Source organism: Lemur catta, chromosome 10 (assembly GCF_020740605.2).
Source record: "Lemur catta isolate mLemCat1 chromosome 10, mLemCat1.pri, whole genome shotgun sequence".
NCBI lineage: Eukaryota > Metazoa > Chordata > Mammalia > Primates > Lemuridae > Lemur > Lemur catta.
Window position 1 is genome coordinate 6096703 of NC_059137.1, and position 17480 is coordinate 6114182.

A 17480-nucleotide genomic window follows, 5' to 3' on the forward strand; every position below is an offset into this window, starting at 1 on the left:
GACTACAACTGAGAGACATTTGGGGGCCTGTCTCTGTGCAGTCCCACTGCTGGGGCTAGAACCCTCATCCTCTATCACTGTTACCTCTCAGGAGGCAGCGAACTTCCCAGAGAATTTTCCACAGAGAATGCCATTTCTGCTGAAATTCTCCTTTCCCTGTGCTGTGCTAATGCTCTCTCTGGCTCACTCCCACAGTCCTTCCTGGGCTCTCCTTCCTGGGCCAGGCCCTCTGTCCTGATTCTGTGCAGAGTTGCAATGGTCTTTAGCATTCTGATGCTTGGCCACTGCTTCAGGTCCACCTACTCACTAGCCTCCCTTCTTGAGCTCTGAATGGTTCTGTGTTTCCTACTCTCTTCTCCTGGATGGACATATCAGTACCTCATTCAACATGTCAAAAATACATTTAATTGTCACCCCAGCTCCTCTTTCTCTGAACTCTCTAATCACCGAGAGCAGAACCTGAGAGTCACCCTGGAATCCTCCTTGCCCCTCATGTCCCTCCCAGCCTCCTCATCCAATCAGTCACTAACACTAGTTGATTCTATTTGTTAAATGTCCCTAAAATTCTTCTCTTCTTCCATTTCCTTTCTTCTGGACTATTGGAGCCATCTCCTGACTTCCATCTCTGATGATTCTAAATATCTGTGGTTATGCCACCCCTTTTGCAAGTCCTACTTGTGCCTACTGGAGAGTCTAAGCTCCTTAGCTTGGTGTTCAGGGCCTTGGGTGATCTGGCCCTGGACTGTCTGTAGTCTTACCACCCACTGCTACCAATTTCCTTGTGCCCCACCCTCCCCCTACCTTGCACTCAACTGGGACAAATCCACCGGATTCCTGAATATCCCCATGCCTTTGCATTAGCTGTTGCTGTCACACCTACCCCCTCTCGTTCTTACAGACTTGGAATCCCAAGGCACTCTGCAAGTTGGGGCTATATTTCTGTTCATTTTGGTTCCCCAGCGCCAAGCACTGTTCCTGGCACACAACGTGGGCTTGTTGTATGTTTGAGTGAATAAAGGCCCCGTGAGAATTTCTTTATCATTTGAAGAAGCAGAATTTTGTAACCCTTCTCCTCTCTGGTTTCCTTGCTCCAAATTTAATCAACTATTTTGAATGATTGCCCAGGAATAACAGTTAAGGTGCCAGTGGCATGTGTGGCTGAGCTAGTGTGTGTGTATGTGTATGTGTGCATGCATTTCACCTGTCAGTTTTTGGCATCTGGGAAAGACATTTTCCTTTTTACTGGGACATCAATTATATCCAAAAACTGTGTTTCTGAAAGGAATAGGAAACATGAATGAATGGGTCAGAGTTCAAAAAACTCCAGGCAGTTTTCAAACCAAATATGGTAATGTTGATTTAAAACTGCTCAACAAAAAAGCACCCAAGTATAATCATGGAAAATATTAGTGCTACTTTGTATGTAGCAGTATACTGTTAAGAGACTTGTTCGTTGAAATTATGTTAATCGCAGAGAAAGACTACAAACTTTCTCTTTGTTTGTTTTAACAGGATCAGTTTGACAACTTAGAAAAACACACACAGTGGGGAATTGATATTCTTGAGAAATACATCAAATTTGTAAAGGAAAGGACAGAGATTGAACTCAGCTATGCAAAGCAACTCAGGTAAGTTATTGATGTTGAAAAAAGGTTATTTGTTAACTGTAAAATGGATGTAAGGATAATAAATACATAGTCTTTAAAATATTTTTCCTTTTTATATAAGGAAGTATTTCAATAGAAACAATTGTTTTTAATACAGAAAATTAATTTTCATAGAACAGTAAAAATAAAAACTAAGTCATTGCTTTTAGGCTCAGTTTTTTTCAAAAGGATATTTGATGAATTTTGGGGCAGCTTGTTCTTCAGTAAACTCTTTATTGAAATATAACATCTGTACAGAAAAGTACACAAATCGTAAATGTACATCTCCATAAATTTTCACAGCATGAACACACCCATATATCCAGCACTCAGGTCAAGAAACAGAGACTAACTGGCCTGAGAGGCCACCCTGGCCCCTTCCAGGTCACTACCCTCCCCAGCAGGGTAATCATCTCCTGACTCTAACTACATGGATTAATGGGACCTGTTTCTGAATTTTATAGTGTAATCATTTGGTATGCATTCTTTTGTGTCTGGCTTCTTCTCATGCTTGTGAGATTCAGCCATGTTGTTGCATGTAGTGGTAGTTTGCTTATTTCACTGCTGTTTTTAGTATTTAGTATTTTGAACGTGTCACAATTCATCCATTCTACTGTCACTAGGTATTTGGTTGTTTCCAATATGGGGATATAATGAGTAGTGCTCCTAGAAGCATTATTGTATAAGGCTTTCTGTGCATATGTGACTGCATTTCCCAGAATATACCTAGCAGTGAAATTGCAGGGCCACAGGCTACATGCATGCTTAGTAGCTTCAGTAGATAAGGTCAAACCATTTTCCAAGGTGCTTGTACTAACTCACACTCCTTCCAGCAGTGTGTATGGAACAGTATTTTAAAAGTACTTAGGACCTCCTTAAATTTTTATATGTAATCTTTATAAATACAAATCTTTAAAGATTTAATGATTTTAAAAGTTGTTGGTAGACCTAACCTTGAACTTGAAATGACATCCAAAATCTTTAATGATTTCTTATTGTGTAGTTGAATTGGTTTGTGCATATTGCTTTAAGACTTGTTAAAGTGTTAGATGATTTTTGGTGTAGAGTTATTTAGTTTTAGTCCAAAGAACATCTACATAATGGATATGTCATGTGTCATTGAAAGAATATATGTTCTTACTGGATTTTTGTTGTTGTTTAAATAAGCACCTAAGTGGTACATATGCGATATTTTTAGGGATAACAGATTTTGTTTCCATTGAGTAAATAGTATGTAAAACATTGCTCAATGAAATCATTTTTATAGCCGGAGGATGCAGATCGTGTGCCTGTCAGCCTCATTAGCAGTTTAAGGCTTTTAGAACTGAAAGTAGAAATAGAACATAGTCTGCTTCACATTGATTATTTAAGTATTGCACTGTTAGTCATGAAATGTTGTCTTTCACGTGAAAATGGGCCACACAGCAGCGTTAGCACAGCCTCCAGGTGTCCTTCCTACCTCAGTCTCCCTTGCAGCGGGCCCCTGGTCTTCCTGCCTCTTCACATCGAGGTGCCCAGCGCCCAGTTCTCAGTCATTCTCCCTCCTCAGTCTGGATTCCCCTGATGACCTCATCTGTCTCATGGCTTTAGTCATGATCCATTTGCAACAGCTCACAGATACGGATCTTCAAGCCAGGCTTCCCTCCTGAGCACCAGAAACAGCTTGCTCAAAATCTCTGTTTGGATGCCTAAAGCACCTCTGAAACATAACTTGTCTGAAACTGAGCTCCTGATCTCCACTATGCAACATCTGCATTTCCTCGAGCCAGCTTTCCCCACTCACTTGAGGGCAGCTGCATCCTTCCTGGCTTAGGTCAAAAACCCTAGAGTCATCTCTGGCTCCCTCTTTCTCCCACACTCCCCCATCTAAGCCATCAGGAAATCCTGGTGACTCTATTTTCCAGATTTATCCGGGATTCATCCACTCCCTCTTGCCTGGATTGTAGCTCATTGTACATAAAGGGTGACTAGGTAGGAGTCATTTTATAAAACATATTGCATATTGTATGTATCAATGTATCATATATATAAAGAACTGAATTTAAATTTACTTTAACAGTAAAAAAGACAATAAAGTGAAACTGAGAGATTTGCTGAACTTTAAATATTAAACTCTGGTAAGATATATCAAAAAGAGTATGAAAAATTTCCATGTTGCAATTTTAAACAGGCTTAATCAATCAGCTCACTGCTATGAAACATAAAGAAAATAATATTTATGTGCCTTGTTTCTTCTTCCAATTGCATTATATGATTTGGTTCTGTAACACGAGTCCCCAGTTAATTTGTTTAATAGAGTTATGCTCAACACCATTCCCTCTACCATAGCTTTTCTGCTTGCTTCTGGGTATCAGAGAAAGATATTTTCCCCCAAGGAGAGCTTGTGTCATGTTCCTTTAGTTCTTTCTTGTTTGAGAATGCCATTACACAAACACTTTGACTTGATTGTTTGTTCTCTCGTCATACTTCCTCTCCAAATATTGTTGCTGCATCATCTTTTGATGGAAAAGTCTAGGGCCAGCCAGATTTTTTTTCTTTATAACTGTCTTGGCTTTTTCTGAGTAAAAAGAATTTTTTTTTCAGCTAAGTTTGTTAACTTCATCAAGCATGGTGTTGATCATTCTTTATCAGTTTTTCTTAGAACCATTTCCCATGCAGATTCTATTCTTCATTTATTTCAGGCAACTTTCTTCATTATATCTGAATGTTTTTTCTACTCTACTTCCTGGTTTATATAGTTTAGAGATATGAGTTATCCTTATATTACATCTTCTTATTCTTTAGATCCTCTTTTTTTTTCTGATTATGTTAGTTGTTTTCATACTATGACTATTTCAAACCTTTCTTCTATTAAATGTGATATCCAGCCTAATGTGTTAATTCTATAATGATATGTTTTGGTCCTTAGTTCATTTCCTCAGCTTTGCGTCTCCCTTTTCATCCCATTCTGTTTTATCCGGTAGTCTTGGGATTCTTGCTTTATTGGCTTTGTATTTTCATTAAGTTTGTCTATAGTGTAAAATAATCTGGAGGAGTCAGAGTTTGCTTATTTCCCTTATATGTTTTTTTTTTTTTTCAGTCTGAGTTTCTCTCTCTCTCTCTCTCTCTCTCTCTCTTTCTTCTGTATTATCTGTCATATCTCACCTCTTTTCACCTTGATTATATTTAGTAAGGGCACTTTAGTGAAGTGGCTGAGTTTCAGACTCTAGAGTCCCAATGCCTGGGATAGAATCCTGGTTCTTCCACTTTAGTAACAATAGGATTTGGGGCAAATTACTCTCTGTGCTTCATCTTTTTCATCTGTAAAACCTAAATCATCATCATAATAATCCCCACCTTACAAGGGTGTTGAGGGGACTTAATGAAATAAAGCATGTGATGTTCTTAAACTGACACCAGGCTGGTTTGTTTTTGTTGTTGTTGTTGTTGTTTTTTGTAGGCAATACCAGTGCCCGTTTGCTCTGATGGGGTGAGGGGTGTAGGCGACTGCTCCTTGCTCTGCTTCCTTCCTTCTCTGGTACTGGTGGCCTTTCCCTCTGAGTTCCATCTGAGGTTGGGGCACTGTAAGTTCTGCCCGACTTGCTGAAAGCTGAGGACAGGTGATTATAGAGTCAGGGTTCAGGAAAGGGCCTGGCTTTGAGACTCTGAGCTCTGCTGTCTCTTCTGAAACTTTGTTAGAGGTTCTGTTTTGGGGTTTACTCCGTTAGGCCATACATGTGCCCTAATGCTGTGGAATGAGGTTTGGAGTGAATCCCCCACATACTCAGTGTGGAGGCCTGGAATGTGGGGCCCCTGCTCCTGCCAGTCCCCAAATCCCTCTGGGTGGTCCCCATACTTTTGTCACTGTTCCCTGAGTGCTTATCATGCCTCAGTTTACTTCTGTTTGAATTGATTTTCAGGGTTTGTGGACTTACTTCCTTTCCTGTGCCTGTGAATGTGGGGTCCGAATCCCTCCAAACCTGCCCCAGAATTTTCTGTTCCTCTCCTTGGTCGCCACTTTCTAAAGTGTGTGGACTGAGTTTAGACTCCTTTTTTCATTTGTTTGTTTTCTGCCATTGAAATTTTTCCTGGCTTTTGTTTTTTACCTTTTGTGAATGGGAAAGCACAATTCTCTGACTGAATTTTATTCTGCCATCTTTATCCAGAAACCTTGTGGTAAGCTTTTACAAAAATAAAAGAAAGAGTGAAAAAAAACACAAAACATTCCTGGGCCCCACCCTGGAGTCCATTTCCAAGGGTCTGGAACAAGGCCCAAGCATCTCATTTTGAAAAGCCTCCCTGTGGTTCTTAGGTCAACCAGGTCCAAACCCAGCATCCTTATTAAAGGATGTCTATTTTTCTCTTACATTTTAGTCTACCTGAAGAGCAGGTTGAGTATAGAAAACAATTCAGATTTCAGAAAGACAATGTAAATGTAAAAGGCTATGTTTTTTATGGTTTATTTGCTGGTTTGTTTTTTAAATAACTTGCTACCAATAGAGGGGAGAAGCCTCTCCCAAGAGAATGGAAATGGAATGTTGATCTTTTTTTAGTAGTAGTTCTTGAGAGAAGTATCCTTAGAACTGAAGTTCACTTCTAGATCTCCTAGGCTTTTAGGTGTCTGGTGGTATTTATGGAGTGAATTATTCATTAGTGCCTTTAAGAAGCACTTTGAATGCTATATATGCTAACATTGTCAAAGTGATGTTCATCAGAACCTGATGGGCGTTACAGAATATCACCTGCAATGGGTCTTTAATTCTGTTTAGAATTTGAATGGTGAAAGGGAACTATAAAGAACGCTGGTTTTACCTGCATCTATTCAAGCTAGGCTTCTTCAACTAGATGTAAAATTTAAATAATTTTTATGGCTGCTAAGGACTGGAAGCTAAAAAGAAAATGTGGATTTACATAACCTCTAAAATAACAATTTTGAAAGAATTTTTTTATGAGGTGTGAATTTAGAAGTGGTATTTTAGATTTATAAGTTATAGGTAACAGCAGAAATGGTTAATATTTAAAACCATGCGCTCAAAACATCTCACACGCAGCCGCTGGACTTTTCCAGTACTCCAGTCTCCCATATGTGCTGCTTTCAATGTGTTTGGAAAAGAACCTATTGATCATGGGGTCATCTGCTTTGCATGCAGCTTCTCCTGTTCCTGGTCCTGTGGTGGCATTGTTTTTACTACACCTACCTTTTAGGGAGCAGCTGTGACACACCAACTCAAAAAACTATACTGTGCTTTTTTTTTTTTTTTCTTGAGACAGAGTCTCGTTTTGTTGCCTGGGCTGGAGTGAGCGCCGTGGCGTCAGCCTAGCTCACAGCAACCTCAAACTCCTGGGCTCAAGCAATCCTTCTGCCTCAGCCTCCCGAGTAGCTGGGACTACAGGCATGTGCCACCATGCCTGGCTCATTTTTTCTAGATATATTTTTAGTTGGCCAGATAATTTCTTTCTATTTTTAGTAGAGTCGGGGTCTCGCTCTTGCTCAGGCTGGTCTCGAACTCCTGAGCTCAAACAATCCACCCGCCTGGGCCTCCCAGAGTGCTAGGATTACAGGTGTGAGCAACCGCGCCTGGCCTATACTGTGCTTTTAACATAAAATATTTCTCCTTTTTGCGTTTTTTTCCTAAGGCACATCCTTTAAGAAAATAATGCTTTTCCTCATCCTTTTGGATCTAGATTTATTAAATAAACTCTGCTATGTACCCACAGTATCTGTAGATACTGAGAGAGCATGCTATAGTTTATATATTTAAATGTATGCTCATGTGATAGCAACCTTCAAGTAAGTACATTCTTCTTTCAGTTGGCCTAATTAAAGTTTTTAGTCTATTATATATTCACGTCTTAATTTTTAAAAAATAATTGCAACAGTTGATATTCCAATGGATGTTAGATATTAGATATTCCCTCAGAATTTCAAAACTAGAAGGGGCAATAGAGGTCATGTTGTCCAAGCCCCACCAACTTACACATGAGGAAGCACAGACTTGTTTATTTGTTGATGTCGTGCCGTCCAGGCACAGGTCTCTGGATTCCCAGCACAATGTCCTTTTGACTAAAGTCCATTGCCTCTCTCATCACCTGATAACGTTTGTGAGAGATGAAAACACATTTCACTCTATGTAAAATGTGCCATGATTAAAATTGTATAAGTTTATTATCACATATTTTTCTAGGCAAGTGTGTAGGTTTTGGGGAAATGAAAGAAATAGAAGTAAAATAGGAAATAATGACGGTCCTCCTATAAAAGAAGAATAGCAACAGAGAGTAAGGCAGGTGGTAAGTATGGAGATGCTGACGAAGGGAAGTCAGTGGGTCCTCGGCCAATGTCCTGTGGGCATTTCTCTGACTGCAGTGGCCCAAAGTCAGGACCCAGGAGAAACCAGCCAGTAGAACCAATGTCAGTGAGTCTTCTTTCTTCCTGATTACCTCTTAGTTTTTGTGTATATTTAAGCGTGCTGAGTGTAGACAAAAGTACTTGAGTTCTTAACCTGGAGATGGGATTAGGAAGGGAAACTAGAATGATTTTGACTAATCTGAGTGTGTTCAGTGCAAACCTGCTAGGCAGGTTAAAAGTCTTCCTAGTTTTATGTCTTAGTATGAACAAAATATCGTCTCTACTTCCTTCAGGAAGACTTGTTCACAGTTTTCATCAGCTCTTTGATGGAGCAGCCACACAGCCTTTGAAACATGCCCTGGGCACTTTGATTTTTAATTTAAACATGTGGACACAGTTTTCCTTGGATTTGGAGCAATAATGCCCCCACGAAGGATGATCATGGGGGAGGGAGTGGTAGCCTGGTAAGAAAAGCAGCTCAGTGCCACAAATGGAAGCCACTGCATATTTACACATGGTCAAGCCAGGTCTTACCATCCAGTTAAATGACCAGCTACTGATCATTTCTGGTTTGATTTGCTATACCCTTGAGGCAAAAGCTTAAAAGCTGCAAGTCCTTAATAATAGGGGCTTGCTCACACATGTTGACAGATCGAAGGAAATAAATGGATTTCAGCTATGAACATTTTATGATTTTTTTTTTAAACTTGTAAACAAAAGCACTAATTTCATCTTTCATTCCTGATTTCTCAATTATCTTTCTATATAAAAGTAACATGTCTGCATTTTTATTTTAGGAACCTTTCAAAGAAATACCAACCTAAAAAGAACTCGAAGGAGGAAGAAGAATACAAGTATGTTTATCATTGATAATTGTGTGGGACTATCTGTATGCCATTGGTGATGATTATTAAAGGAAAGAAGAAATACCTCTCTATAAAAATAAGTTGCAGTCCCCATTCATATCTGCGTTGGTTTTTAAATTGGGGGAGAGAACAATAATAACAAACTCAATTAGCTTTTCTTGTACTAAGTCCTTAGACCTATTCCAGATTGTTTCAATTAAAGTAATTAGGAAAAGTTTAGAATATAATCTAAACAAATACAAGAAGTATATTTGGATACTTCTTTTATGGAAGTAATATGGATTATACATTCTAGAGTCTAGATTTGGTTTGATAATATCAGGAGTCTCCTGAGTGTCATACCACTCATTCATCTAAGAAATGTGTCCATTTCAGTAAGCAATTAAGGCATTTTAACATGGACAGCCCAAAATATTATGTCTCTAATTTAGACCTAAATATCCTTTACGTTAGTACATATAGCATGTATATGAATTTTGGGTTATTTCTGGATTTAGTATTAACAAAGCCAAATATTGCATTACATAGAGCAATTCAGTTTCACAAAATGAAACGTGTTTTGATTGTAATTAATTCTGAGCCATTTTGATGAGAACACTTTATATGTAATGAATTGTCAGGATCCTATGGGAGGTTGATGCAAATTAACCCAATTTTAATTAATATTTCCTCGGCATTAAGCAGTGTTCGGACGGATGTGGCCTTGGTTGAAAAGGAATGGTGTTCTGTTCTACAGGTATACGTCATGTAAAGCTTTCATTTCCACCCTGAACGAAATGAATGATTACGCAGGGCAGCATGAAGTTATCTCCGAGAACATGACCTCACACATCGTTGGGGACTTAGCACGCTACATTCAGGAGCTGAAACAGGAGAGGAAATCGGTAATAAAAAATTTACTTTTTTCTTCCTAAAAGATGGACCAATGACAATGGGAATATCCTAGAACATTTCAAATTGAATGGAGACATATAAGATGATGGGTCTTAAACTGACTCCTTTGAGAATCATATAAAAGTTATAGGCCCTGTTGCTAGAAAGTATTTTTAGGTCTCTATGTATAATTTCAAGGGTGCCCCAGATACTCTGAAACATATCTGCAGACCCTAGAATATAAATCCCTTTGAGGAGTTAAAATATATTTGAGGATATCAGATGTTTAAAAAAGTACGCACTATGATATGCTATATGCTGTGTGGAATAAATAGTATTAAAATAAATGCTTATAAGAAAGTAAAAAAAAAAACAAACAGAAGGATGACCTCAGTGCATCCATTCTGTTCCTTGGCCCATTCATTGCCATCTAATGAAGGAGACCTCATGGTTCCTCCTGCTCCCATTGCATGCAGTCTTTTCATAGAGAGCTTTTATTGTTAACCAATGAGAAAAATGTACACTCAAAGTATAATCACAGTCAAGATTTTGCCTTAAGAAATTTATCTTTAAGTCATGGTCTATATCATTGTGCTTTGATTGCTTGTAAGGTGCATAGCAAATTATTATTAGTAACAAAGTACCAAAGTTGGGCAGTGATACACATTTTTATATAAACTTGGTTCTACAATAATTCTTTTAGTGCCCTGGAGATACACAGGTCAACAAGATAGATATGGTTCCTGCTGAAGTGGAGGAGGCATTAAGTAACAATGACAAACATGATTATTTAATTGCAATGATGGTTGCTACAAAATAGGAGTACAGATAGTGTGAGAGCATATAACAGGAACACCAGACATGCTTATGCTCTAAGATCAGGACAAAGCTTCCTGGGGCTTAGCAGTTAAGGCCTTGAAAACACTTGAGGGATGCATAGGAGTTGCCTGGGACAAGCATTCAATAGGAAGTAGGCAGTGCAAAGGCCCTGGGACAGGAAGGTGTTTGGAATAGCTGGATTGAGTTCTTTCTGAGCTATAAATATGCATATGGCTTTGGATATGTTTAAAGGTTAGGAAGAGAAGATAAATGCCTTAAGATTAACCCATTGTGTTAAAACAGCAACATGCCAGTAAACTGAGATGAAGAATTTTTATCCATGCTGCCTTTGAGCCCCTGTCATGCCTGTGAAGAACCTGGCCTCACATCACCACCTGAGCTCTGCTGCACACCTCCCAACCCCCATCCATGAACCATTCCCTAGTGGCAAAAAGGTTGAGGACCGCTGGTCAAGGGAATGATAGCTGGGGGATTGCTACAAATATCTAGTAAGTAGAGGCCCGCGAGGCTAGTAAACATCCTGCAATGTGCAGGATGGCCCTCAAAACAAAGAATTACATGGCCCAAAATGTCCATGTTGCTGAGGTTGAGAAACCCTGCACTGGAGCCCAGAATTAGATGACAACCTCTGCTAGACCATTCTTTAAAGAAGATTCTTTTCTAATGTGACAGAAAGGACACAGTGAAACGGAATACTAAGGTTCAGAATGAAGTACAAATATCTAATATCATGATAAAATAAACACAATAAATCTTAACACAGTGTTGGACTGCTTCCCTGGTTCCTGAACTGCCCTTGACCTTGCGAAGGTTTGTATCTTCATCCTGTTTGTTACTTTGGTCAATGCTTTGTGTATCTTGACCAACCTTCTCCACCCATGTAGTTTAGTGTATCAGCCAACTCCCTAAACAAAACCTCTGTGCATTTACCTTAGTAGGAGTATAAATTCTATTTCTGGAGTGAACCATGAGATATGAAGCTTGCATAATCTGGCCTCCTATGTCCTCTCTGAATCCCTCTCCCCCAACCAATGGCCTCCTTGCCACTTCTCACCCCTGTGCGGGATGTTCCTGCCTTCCGGCCTCTGCCCTGGCTTTTCCCTCCTCAAAAAGCCCTTTCCCCAGAAATCTGCGGAGTTTGCTCCCTATCAGGAATGTTACTTTCTCATTGAGGTCGTTCCTGTCCACCTTCTTTAAAACTACAGAGTCCGTCTGCTCCCCCTTCTCTGTCCTCACCACCTTCCCCTGATTTGCTCTTTCTGTAGCACTTACCGGCATCTAGCATTCTGTGTGTTTCCTCGCTGATTGTTCTCTTTCACCCCATGCTAGAATGTAAGGTCGATGAGGGCAGGAATTTTCTTATCCACTGTTGTACCCTGAATACCTAGGAAAGTGTCTGTGTGGCACAGAGCAGGCCATCAATCAGTACTGGTGGAGTGAAAGAAGTAATTGAGTAGTAGAAGCAGCATCTTAAACTCAGCTTAGGGCTCAGACTCTGGTGAGGATCCTTGTATTCCATTGTTGTGTTATGACTGGGTTGTTTTATTTGCTCACTGTTAATCATATCTTTTTTATAGTCAATCGTATCTGTATTTTGAATTCTGTCCCTTTTTTAAAATCAGAAATTATAGTAATTTATGGAGTAAATTATAGGTGGTAGAGATACACATTAAATAATATCTTGGAATACGTAGTGTTCCTTTTATTTTAAGGAGAATTACAAGTACAGGTCTCTGAGTCAGATGTTCTGTTGAGAGGAGCTGCAAACTCTCTTGAAACACTCCGTAATTAAATTAAAATGACATTTTAGAAGATCGTGAAACCTTTTGGAATACTAGAAAGCATCAGTAAACAAATGCATACTTGTGGTATTTTAATATAATGCCTCATGAACATTTTTCCTTTTTCTACATTATTTTGAATGACTGCATAATGTGGCATTATGTTGTATTCTAATCACTGTAATTTTCAAAATTATTCTGATAATATTGGATATTTAATTGTTTAGCCTCGAGTGTTCCTTTTTACAGATTAAAATAGCTAACCTCGATTGCACTTTACATTTAACCCTCACAATATCCTTTGGGGATGGGGACCATTATTTTACACATTTTACCCAAGACGAGGACCCTGGAGCACAGGAAAGTGAAGTGAGTCGGGCATGTTGCACCCAGGGTGGAGCTGGGCCCCGCTTCTCAGGGCAGTGTGTGTGTGCATACACGTTTCTGCTTCCATTGAGTTATTTCCTTTAACTTACATTCAAGGATGCTGGATTAAATAGTGTGAACATCTTCATCTGCCATTAGCTTTAGAAAAGGAGCTATTTGAGATCTTCTCATAGTAACCAGTATTTCTCCTTTAGAACTTTTACTTTTGGCTACTCTGACTTTTCTTAGTAAACTCTCATTTTTGTAAGGATGACTTTTAAAACAACAGTAGAATGCTATCATTTCCATTTTCTGGTGAGGTTAATTATCAGGAGAAATGGCATAATAGAGTGAAAACTCAGATTCAGGTCTCCTAATGCCAAATCCAGTCACCTTTCGCTGTGCTACTATGAAAAGCTGATAGGGAGCTTCAGGTCTTTCTTAGAGAAGGGGAAGCCAGCATCAGGGCGGTGTCCACAGAGCTGGAGCTCCCTGCTAGGTGGTGGGGAGAGGAGTGGAAAGGACACAGGCTTTCTAGCCAATGACCCCTCTCAGGACCAGCTGTGACATCTTCGGAAGGTTCTGAAAACTCTGAGCTCCCAATTCTGAATTTGTAAATTGAGGCCGATTATATCCACCTTAGAGAGTTGTAGGGAGGATTGCAGGAAGACAAGTACAAACCACCCAGCACAGCATTCAGGTATATCGCGATACAGGCACTGCATAACCGGTTTCACTTATAATAGGTCATTCTGTTTCTCAACACAGAATCTCATTTCCACCCCAGAGCTTCTTGATCAGGGTGTATTACAGAAAACAGGCTGCTTGTGACCATATGTCATAACAGTAGTTGTCCAGTCAATTTAAAATGACCTTTCTAAAAATGTTGAATTGGTTGATGGCATTGAAAACAAGCTGCTTTTAAAATTTTAGACCTAGCTACTATTTCTCATGGCTGACTAGAAATAATGCCTTGTTTAAGTCCCATTCTTAACAATCAGTATAATACAAATTGGGCCATTCAATATAGTGGCAGAATCCTGTCTGCCCATCCAAAGGGATGATTTAGAATTTACAAGATTACTGCTGGATCTCATTACTGCATGTAGAAAGAATGCCCAAGTGCAGTTGAGAATACTGGTAGAAAATTAGTTTTCATCTAGGTTTCGCTATGTTTGAACAGGTAAATCTCCAATAAGGGTCAGCATGATGAAGAATGAATGGTTCATTGTGCAAAAGGTGAAGTTTCATTCTCTTTTTGTACAAATTTGAAAGGAAGTACAAGAAAATAAGGTAGAAGGGGAGATTGACACTCTCCTTGCCTTTGTGGCCATATCAAGATAACAAGTGTGCTGTTTGATCTTTAAGTCTTCAAATCTCTAACTGTAAAATAGGATCAGTACTTCTATTTATGTTTCCAGGAGAAAAGATGCTTTTTATGAAGTACGTATGCTATATTCGTATATCACAATGCAGTTCACTCCCATAATATTATGAGTAACCAGTGTTTGTCCTGACACACAAATCTGTAGGCTCATTTTGGTGAAAACATGTTATATTTTTTAAAGCAATTTCTTTCTTTTTTCTTTGTTCTTAACAAGTTCCTAGGTGCCATTAAGAATGAAAGCAAATTCTTTAAAAAGAGAACCTTACCCTCTGCAAGAACTTAGCAGTTTAGTTTCTTTCCTGCCTGATGCCTGAGCCTGCACCAGTTCTCATTAGGAAAACATGACGCTCCTGAAAGCCCAGGACAAGGGGGCCTCCTGGTTTCTTACCTAATGGGCTGCATTTAAGGCAACTATTTTCAGCGAGATGGTCATGTTCTCTTTAGAGATAACGGAATCAGTGGCCCATCTTTGGGGGTGAATATAAATCAAAGTATACAGTGATGAGTCCTTTTCTTTGCCTTCAGTCCTTCATTCACAAGCGTAAATTATCAATAAATCTGTGCTCTGCAGCAATGCCTAGGATTTATTGGCATTTACTGGTGATGAGTAGAAATAACTGGAAAGTCTACAGTTCTTTATAAAACAGCATGATTAGTTTTAATGTAGTAAATCTGGAGATTTTATACTTGTCTGATTTTTCTAGATTTTTTTACAAATTTACAGCGAATGTTGTAGTTATCATCTTTTTTAACTGACTGCATACAAAACATTTTAAAAATTTACTCTCCTTTTTTGGGGGGACAAGAGAGATGGTACTATGATTCACTTACAAGTTACCAAAATTTTAAAAGAATATTACTAAAACTGAATTAAAGGATAAAAAACCCACAGTCCCTCATAAATCAAAATTCTTATTTTTCCAAGTTTTTTTCCTGATGTCATTTGCAGATATACATAATATTTAAGAGTATTAGTCCTAGTATAGATATAATTTATATTCTTCTTCATTCTTCATTTAATATCATAATCACTTTCCATGTTTTTACCTGAAAAGTATAGTTTTAATAATTAGAATTTTAATAGCTATGTTTTGTTCTAACACTATTATAATTCACTTAATTCTGGAACTGAGTGTGGTGGTGCACACCTGTAGTCCCAGCTACTCAGGAAGCTGAGGCACCAGGATCACTTGGGCCTCCGTGTTGGAGACTGGCCTGGGCAACATAGTGAGACCCTGTCCCCCCAAAAATTAATAGCCAATTCTTTGTTGTTTGATTTATAGGCTATTACCAGTTTTCGATTTATTTACTCATTTAGTTAGTTAGTCTATACAAATAATACGGCAGTGAGCTCTTTAGTTTATAGCTGTTTTTGTTTTTGGTTTTTTTTTTTTTTTTGAGACAGAGTCTCGCTGCATTGCTCGGGCAAGAGTGAGTGCCGTGGCATCAGCCCAGCTCACAGCTACCTCAAACTCCTGGGCTTAAGCGATCCTACTGCCTCAGCCTCCGCAGTAGCTGGGACTACAGGCACGCACCACCATGCCCGGCTAATTTTTTCTATGTATATATTTTAGTTGGCCAGATAATTTCTTTCTATTTTTAGTAGAGACGGGGTCTTGCTCTTGCTCAGGCTGGTCTTGAACTCCTGACCTCGAGCGATCCACCCGCCTCGGCCTCCCAGAGTGCTAGGATTACAGGCGTGAGCCACCGCACCCGGCCTATAGCTGTTTTCTTTGTGTGCGAGGTGAGATTATTTCCCCAAGCTAAACACCCAGAAGTGAGAATATGAGGTCAAACATACATGATTAAACATATGTTATTTATGGTTCCTGATAAAGCTCTGATCATTTATGAGATTAATGGTTTTTAATAGAATTATAGATGAGATTCCCAAAGGTTGCTGACATGATCAACTTGGTTGTGAATTGGCTTATCTGAGATGTGGGCAACTCAGAGTTGATAACAGATAGGTTCCTTGATAAGAACTACTATAATTGTACTCTTATTAGCAACTTCTGCACATTGAATCAAGTTATTAAACAATTTTAGAGATGGTTTGGTTGAGCTACAACTTTTGAGTCTGTCTAGGGTTACCCACAGTGATCACCACTAATCACATATGAGGAATTTATGGAGCTTTGTGGCTCTAGTAGGAGAACCAGGAGGTTTTCACCAGCATTTTCTGGAATTTCAAGAAAACTTCTCTTTGCAGGTGGAAAATGTGGTTCATTACTCACAAAATGTTGGCCAGAGGAGAATCAATTTTTGGCAGTAGTTATCTGCAGAGTTCTAGAGGAAACAATTATACAATGCTTTCAGTGACTCACTAAAATTTTTGTAAGCCTCAGACCCATATGCCTACAGACCCCACATTACTTAGAATTGACCGTTTAAAATTTTTCCCAAGGTTTCTGAAATATTTGAAAATTGATACTACATTAAAAGTTATAACATTCTTTTTAAAGTTAAGTATTGGATAGGTCCTATTTATGGACCTTTTGAAGGGGCTTAATTTCCTACAGGGCAGTTCTGAGGCATGGACTGACTCTAATATATTTAGGAAAAAAAATGTTTTTTTAAGAGATTACAGCAAAGAGATAAAACTTGGCATGAAGAAAAGCAAAAACTAAAAGGAGTTTATGTATATGATCTAGCTAATTACAAGTCCATTTCTGACTTATCACTCCTGTTGATTCAACTGTGGTACTTACTCTGTTATAAATCCAGGACCTGTAGAAAGAAAACATAAAACCAGTACTGACTTTAGGTTTCATGACTTGGGAAAAGGAGCAGTGGGTTTTCATAACATTTCTTCTGTACTGGTGTCATTACATCTGTTTAAATAAACCAAAAAGCAAGAAGCCCTTCTATCTTTTAGTTGTTGGTCTTTTCCATGGGTCTTACTAATACACTGGCCAGCCCAAAGAATTAGGAATTCTCTTTGTATCACCGCCTAGCAGACATTTAAAAATCTTTACTGTTTAGTTTCAGACTCCCTCTCTCCAACATGGGCAACATCCCCTGGCTTGATGTATCTCTAGAAGGTGTTTTGTTTTGTTATGTCTTCTTTGTTTTGAAAGAACATGCAAAAGTGGCGTTCTGTTCATTAACATGGGCCCTTTCACCACTGTGGTTCTGTCACCTGCAAAACCATTGATCTGGTGAACCAAAGAAATTTTATGTCATCATTCATGGGATAACATACTTAGTTAACAGGACACTTGATTCTCTTCCTGGACTTGAAATATGACTTTGGGTTTTGTGTTTCTCTCTTATAAGTTGGCATGATACATTCTTTTTCTTCTGAAAATTCTGAGAATTACTTGACTAATGTTTTGTGCCTCACCTGACTCTCCTATATCCAACCATCTGTTTGACACCTGTCCTTAGATGCCT

The 17480-nt window shown here is 38.9% G+C and overlaps 1 protein-coding gene across 15 annotated transcripts in view; it reads left to right on the plus strand.

Annotated features, from left to right (window-relative positions):
* Positions 1 to 17480, plus strand: part of FNBP1 (formin binding protein 1) — a 123243-nt gene that overhangs the window by 43735 nt on the left and 62028 nt on the right. For all 15 annotated transcript variants that reach the window (XM_045563191.1, XM_045563195.1, XM_045563192.1 and 12 more), the window contains exons 2-4: positions 1513 to 1628; positions 8769 to 8825; positions 9574 to 9721. In XM_045563191.1, the coding sequence (XP_045419147.1) occupies positions 1513 to 1628; positions 8769 to 8825; positions 9574 to 9721 (321 nt within the window). The remainder of the gene's footprint in view (positions 1 to 1512; positions 1629 to 8768; positions 8826 to 9573; positions 9722 to 17480) is intronic.